General features: G+C 39.3%; 1 protein-coding gene across 1 annotated transcript in view; it reads right to left on the bottom strand.

The window, feature by feature from the left end:
- Window positions 1-6008, bottom strand: part of LOC138029008 (cholesterol oxidase-like) — a 14598-nt gene extending 8590 nt beyond the window's left edge. The window contains exons 1-3 of the mRNA XM_068876670.1: window positions 5870-6008; window positions 828-1071; window positions 1-83 (exon numbers count right to left, since the gene is read on the bottom strand). The exon at window positions 1-83 is cut by the window's left edge and continues 435 nt beyond it. Of these exons, the coding sequence (XP_068732771.1) occupies window positions 1-83; window positions 828-1071; window positions 5870-5887 (345 nt within the window). The 5' untranslated portion in view covers window positions 5888-6008. The remainder of the gene's footprint in view (window positions 84-827; window positions 1072-5869) is intronic.
- Window positions 6009-7500: the final 1492 nt, after the last annotated feature.

Genomic DNA, 7500 nt, shown 5'->3' with positions numbered 1-7500 from the left:
GAGAGAGGTTCCTCCCAGACCGCACCCTTGAGCAACAGTCAAGTCATCAGTGTAGAAAAACTCGAAAAGACTGTTTGGCTTTCCTGTCAACGACAATGCTGATGTTACTTGTTGTTGTCAAATATATCGATATGAGGCGCGAAGCACTTATATCCTAAGTTGCTTTTTTCAGTTCTTAATTAGGGTCTTAGTGAAGCAGCCAGCACTCAGGAGATAATCTGACTCTTTCCTGTGCTTTGTTTCTGTGGTCTCATTGGCTCAGAAGTCGCGGTTGCAAACTAATCCAGCCAGATCGACCATACACCGGTAAAAATAGAACACAACACCGTTTGCTCCCTGTCTGTTCCGGCGTCACGTCGAAGTGTGAGGTTGATGGGTTCTCGAGCGTTGTAAGAGTCGTATTAAAAAGGGCGAAGAGAATTTCTATGTTTTGATAGAATGCTTTACAAAATGCATGCAATATAGGTTTACTCTTTTTTTATTAGCCCATTGACAAACTCTCAAGCGGATGGTATAACAATCAATCAACTTTTTTGCCAGTACTGACTACTTAACGGTAGTTTGCGAAACGAGAAGGCCTTTAAGTAAATCAAGGCCAGGCTGAGTTGACTTTATTTTGATGCAATTCCTCGTCGCCATAGAAACCGGGATAAGTTCCTGCTGTATGATCTCAGTGGCCCGTGTGCGACTTACCTTTTTGAAAAGTAATAACGCTGGTATAATTCTTGATGCTTTTTGCCTTGATAAAATGCTCAAAATAACGACTAGCATAATGTGCCAATGCTTTGCATGCTCCCTCTACCGCTTTATCTCTTAACTCTGCTTACCAACTTGATCTATAAGTCCACCAACCGTCACTTGGGTTTCTTTTGCAACTTTGGCGAACTCCTCGGAAAAGTCGCCAGGTCGCCATTCCTTGCCTCTTTCTAATACACACACGGACTGACCCGCCCTTGCACAGCGGCTTGCTGCAATAGAGCCACCGTACCCAGATCCCACGACCACTACGTCATATTTAGACTTGACTGATGTGTTTGGCGTTGCTAGAATTGGAAACTTTGCCCAAGCTGGCTGTAAGAAAATCAAGAGATAAAGACAAGTAATTATTTACCAATCAATTCCAAGAAAAATAAGAACTAAAACTGGAGATAGCACATGAGCAAAAAATTCATCTCAAAACTGTACGCTTATGCCAATTATTATTTTGAGTATATTTTCTTTTTTTGTGGCAAAGCAGACAAATCAACACTGTAAAAAACGTGATGAAAAATTTGTTGTCACTGACGAAAACCTTTTTTAAAAATGGATGTTTTGGTTCGAATGCTGCAACCTTCAGGAATAAATGATATCCATATGAGGTGCTTCCGTCTAAGTGACGTGACAAAGGGATTAGCTATGAACTTGTAGATGTCAGTAATGTGCAAGTGATAGTTGTTGACGGTGGGTTGGGGAATTTAATGCCACAATCAGTCTAAAAATATTACATTTTCGTGACCACTGGGAACAGCGGTCGACAATCTTCACGTCGTTGAGTTAACTTTCGTGATTATTCTTGATGGAAATTTGAGCCAGTAGAGAATTCTTAATCAAAATTTTGTTTAGTTTCAATGTAAAAACGTAAGGTGCGAACAGCTGAACACTCGAATATCTGCCACAAGTCAGAAACAGTACGCCGACTCCCAGAAAGCCCAATCTTCAGAGGTCAGTGAAAATCATACCTCAAGAGAAACGTCCGACCCCTATCGTGGCAACAAAATTGCACAAGCACGTAGGCAACCTCGTTCTAAGGGTGTCTCTCCCCTGCCTTCTTTGTCGTTGGGTAAAGACTTGTTTCCATATCTCAAAGTGCCCTTGGACGCGAGGGGCCGGGCTGGGGTGGCAGTAAGGGGTGAAGGGTACAGTAGTTGAAACAACCCAAACCTTTACAAAAATCCTAACCTTAGGCCTAAACAATATGCTTTAGATAATGTTTAGGCCTAAGGTTAGTATTCTTGTATGGGTTTGGGTGGTTTCAGTTTTGTTGTTCCAAGCCCCTCACGTCCAAAGGCACTTTGAGATATGGAACCAAATTGTCGTTGAGGTCAATGGAAACAGAGAAGAGAGACCCTAGGAACAAGGTTGGCACGTAGGGCGAGTGCGGGTTGTTAGTTTACAAGTGCTTCCGAATTATACTTTTAAAGAATCACATGTTTAATTATTACTATAATGTATATAAAAAACGTTAGAGAAAGCTCAGTTATCGTAACTAAGCAACGTACCCGTATCACATTAGCCTGCGGAGAGGAAAAATTAACCCGCGGCGAATGGGGAGGAGCCCATTCTCCACGCGGCTTATGCCTCTCCCGCCAAAAATACCGCCAGCTAAGCAGGCTAGTATCACGTTTGTTTGTTTGTTTTTTAACTGCTAAGTTCGTTACTCTTTTTTTGGCTCTGAATGACCTCTTTTCTGCATTGTGTTACTTGAAAACTGTTTCTTCTTAGCCAATAAGAATGAAGAAGTTTTTCTGTGTATTATTTTGATCACAATATTCTAATTTTCAGCGTAAACGCGAATGAACTGCCTTGTTTCAAACATCCTACTTAGTTCAAAATACCATGCGCAGAGACACGTGATCCCCTTGCCTAGAGTCGATCGATTTTAAAAGGGTTACTGTTGGTAAACCGGATATAACACTGCTGCTCGTTTTTTCAACAATCATCGTAACGATGTAGCCATCTTGGCAAAGCATCGGTGTATAATCATTCGAAACGCTCTTGAAAACTGGGATCGTAATTTCTAAAAGAGTCTATCATTGCTTAAGTGGTCATTAACTAAATCAGTCGACAAGTCATTCACATTTTGAGTTTTTTATAAATACAGCGTGAATTTGCGAAATATTTTCTGATATGTTGGTAAAGAAGCAAACACGTTCAGGCCACGGCACAGTTGTTCAAAGCTGGATTAAGCTGAGCTTTTCATCAATTGGTTTACCAATCAACAACATTTTCTCAAGACCTTAAGTCTCCATTTTGAGTTTGGCATTGTAGCTTGGAGGGTGAGTTCGATATGTTTGTAGGCGTACAGGTAGCAGTTGAGGAGGAAGGATGGATGGTTCGTGCGGTAGATAAATATTTTTTTCATATTTGAACATAAGGGTTGCGTATAGAGGAAAGGTTGTGAAGGCTAGTGATATCATATGGTTCTTTCCAAGTGCTTGTAATTTGAGAAGACATACGATAGACTGTGTCGGGTTAATCTCGACCCCTGAGCTCTTCTCTCCCTCATTCAAGAGAAGAGCTCTGGGGAACACTGAAACAAACTGTCTTCTCATTGGTTTTCGTGAAGAACAATCAAAAGCGTCCCTAATTGGTGCATTCATGTTAGCACGAGGAGTGAGAAGGCGCCGTAAGGTTCTATTAGTCAGTTTTTGGCTACAAGAACCATACGGTGCATGTTCTCCTAAATAGAGTTTCCCAGAGCCTTGTGTCGATCCAAGGCTCTGGAGACGAGAATGGCGTCGGGCAAGTTAATAGAACATTTTGTTTTAGTGCCTGTTTACATACTTTCGTTGCAATCTGACAGTAATCCGATCCCACAAAAGGTGACCCTACCTCAACTGTTTACATGGCAAAAAGCAGACCCTACTTATCATGTAAACCAAAGCGGAAAATACAATAGAAGGGTCACCCCATCTCCATGTAAACAAGCCCTTACTGTGCAATAGATGTTCTACAGGGCTCAGTCGTTCGAAGACCAGTAAGCGCTTTAAAATCCGGGTCTTTTTTTGGTTCAAAACATTTCTCCAGATAATTTTCTCGGTTATTTTTAAGAGCATCCAATCATCAACTTGTTGGCAAAATGAATTAAACTGCTTCTTTCCATAATGTTAAAAAAGTGTCACTGGCGATAAAAATGCTGATAAGTTTAGAGAGCGATGAAGCTATCACAGGAGCAGCTTTTTTTGGCAAATAGGCACTCATTGCCATCAGCTCAACACGCATCAAGCAACATTGATACGCTCCACTTGAAATCGTCTGTGGGGAGTCTAATTTATTAAAAGTGACAAATAAAGAAAACCAAATGTGTCGTTTGCATATAGTCAACTGGGCCCTGATAATAAAAGAACTGACTCTAAGTAGCTGGTCCCCAAGGTCTTTGAGCAAACTATCAGTTGATCAGTCAAGTAAAACGAATAGAGTCGCAAATTAAAAAGCCTTCTTGGATGATTAATTCAGAGCTACAAGTGTCCTCAAGTTATCTTGGCCGATTTATGGATTAGTAGTTTTAGGTTTGGGAACAACTTGACCCAGAGGTTAGGACTGTGAGTAAGAAGACCCCGAAAAGTGAGATGTCTTTGACCGACCTTTTCATTTCTTTATTTTTCTGGTTCACTTAAGCTTCTTTCCATAATGTTAAAAAAGTGTCACTGGCGATAAAAATGTTGATAAGTTTAGAGAGCTATTACAGGAGCAGCAATAGGCACTCAAACCATTAGCTCAACACGCATCAAGCATCATTGATACGCTCCACTTGAAATCGTCTGTGGGGAGTCTTATTTATTAAAGGTGACAAATAAAGAAAACCAAATGTGTCATTTCCATATATTCAACTGGGCCCTGATGTTTCCATTTGGAAATAAAAGAACTGACTCTAAGTAGCTGGCCCCAAAGGTCTTTGAGCAAACTACCAGTTGGTCAGTCAAGTAAAACGAATAGAGTTGCAAATTAAAAAACCTTCTTGGATGATTAATTCAGAGCTACAAGTGTCCTCAAGTTATTTTGGCCGATTTATGGATTAGTATTTTAAGGTTTAGGAACAACTTGACATACAGCGGTTTTTCGGAATTGGTATCCGATGCGGTTTTCGGTTTCCCGTTTCGGTGTACGTTTGAGCTTCGGTATCCTGAGCAGCGTGCACATTCTACGACGTTACTCCCATTTCTCGAATTACCTTCGTGACGCAGATTTAAGAAATGCAAATGAGTTAAACCGATTATGGTTTTGAGAAATTAGTTTTGATAGTTTAGCGTATGTATGGTTTTCGGTTTTGAACGATTTTTTGTGCAGTTTCTATGTCCCCTTCTTAAAATTGCAAGCATGAAAGTTAACATTGACGAAACTTATGCCTGAACTTCTTCCGTGAATCGAGCAATCATGTTGCAACAAGATGGAGTGTTATTAAATGGCGTCGCTTTTAGTCCTTAGTGTTGGGGAGTGGACCTTGCTGAAGCTTCTTTTTGATTTGCAAAAGAATGGTGGGTTTTTTTGGGATGATCCGAAAAAAGGATCACTGATCCAAGTGGATCACAGTGCATCAAAGGAATCGAAGAATCATTTTCCCAGAGTGTATTCATCGGTTCCCTTGAAGCAACGTGATCCAATTGATCTTGAATCATTGACCCTTTTCAGCCTTTTATGGATCATGTATTTAGATGATAGATATAGGCATATTTTTATCCCCTAAAAAGTTTTCATCTGTTCGGATTTCGTTGCTGAAAATCTAGTGATCCGAAACTTTATAGAGATCAAGTCCACATGGACTTTTTTCAATTGCCTTTGCAGCTGCTCATAAAATTAGAGACGTCACTGCTTTGATCATTGTAACAACAAAAAGGCGTCAAGTGCGCCGATAGCTTCGACGCCTCTTGCGCAACTCAAAAGCGTAAAAACTGAAGTTTTTGCAATCTTCCAAAGTAGTGATTGATTAAGCCATTTTTTTTATCTCCATAACCTATTGTGTTGTACCTCTTGGATACGAGAATTCGCCCGTGGGGTTTGCCCGAGAAATCGATGCGAGTATTCCTTTCCCATTCAAGGGTATTACGGTTAAGATAATAGAATAATTATAAATCAAATAAAGCCAATATGGCAAAAGTTCAATTTGACTTACCGCAGTAGTGGTAGTCATTGCAGTTAACCTCACACAACCTCAATTTCTGATTAAAGAATTGGGTACGAACCAGAGATGCAGAGATTCTAAAACTAAAGATCGAGGTGATGCTTTCTGTAAAGCTATTTTGGATTGTATTTCTTCGTCGAATAGGTGATTGGCTAAAAGACACTCTTTCAATTTCCAACCAATCAGGAGCAAGAAAATCAAATTAATTGACCTTTGATTGGCTGTGCCGGAAATTGAGTGGGTTCGCTGTCAAGTGCATATCAACTCAACGACTTTTCAAATTATGGATACTCATATTTACTTTTAATTTGGCCAAATCGTGTACATTTTCACACAAACAAATTGGAACAATCAGATAAAAGCCAAATAAGCAACTTTTCAAACGATCATTATATCGATTTTATCTTACTCAAAATTAATATCCTGGTATTATCTTCTTAATTATGTCTTTGTGCTTTTCTATGCTTATTCTAAGCCTTTAAAGACCACCTATCAACTGTTTTAAAGCAAGTTTATGTCAAAGTTGGAGCTCTGGGACGACTTAAAAAGCTGGTGCCTAGATATCTCACGTATGCTGTACAAAGCTTATATATTGGCGCACTTTCAATATTGCAGCCCACTTCTTTTTGGGATATATTAACAAAACTCTGAACAAGAAAATTGAACCTGCTATAATAAAGTAAAAAATTACGGTAACAGCTTAGATGATGATGCTATATTGTCTATTGTAAACATGCAATCACTGGAACATAGGCGGTACTATCAGTCACTCATTCTCCTTTTCAAATGTTTAAAAGGAAATGGACGGCCAGTTTCCATTTCAAATTTATTCGAACTTCGTCAAATAAATTACAAAATTAGGAACAGTGAACACAATCTTGTTCAACTATCTTACACTTATCGATATAACCACAACTCATTTACATATAAGGCCTCACATTTATGGAATTAGCTTCCATCATATGTGGCAAGCGAGCGTCCAAGCTGAGTGACTTCCGTAAGAAATTGAAAACATTTAACTTCTTAAATTTTAAGGCCAGCTGTAAATGCATTTAATTATTGTATTTCTTACGTTTTTAGCTTATATTACGTACTTAATCCATATGATATATGCGTTTCATACATGAGCCTCAAGGTCGGATACTCGGGGCAGCCCCATCAAGTACGCAATGACTATAATAAATTGATTGATTTACTGATTTTCAGTTACTATATAATACTTTCGCTATTTATACTCTCTATCTTCTTTAAAGCAATAAAGGGCATAAAATTAGTTTTCTATATTTTGCCCTTCTCCATTACTACTTCTCTTCTTTTATGTACTTATTGTTTTGAAATAAAATGAACAAACAAAACATGTCAAGACAGTCCTTCGACATGCCTGATACAGTAGCTTATGTAACCCAAACATTTGAAATTGCTGCCAATACTGTTGTTTCTATGTACGTAACAGAACGAAGACTTTAATCAAAGGCTCCTGTGAGCCAGCTCATGGATGAATTGAGTAGAATTAGGAAGGGCTCCTTAGAGCTACCTCATGGTAAACAATACGTATGCATGCGCCAATGTATGCGTTTTTTCTTTGGTGCCGTTCCCTGAGTGGACTGGATCTCGGAGTTGCG

Source organism: Montipora capricornis, chromosome 13 (genome assembly GCF_036669925.1).
Source record: "Montipora capricornis isolate CH-2021 chromosome 13, ASM3666992v2, whole genome shotgun sequence".
NCBI lineage: Eukaryota > Metazoa > Cnidaria > Anthozoa > Scleractinia > Acroporidae > Montipora > Montipora capricornis.
The sequence above is the reverse complement of the archived record's forward strand: the minus strand, read 5'-3'. Positions and strand labels throughout refer to the sequence as shown.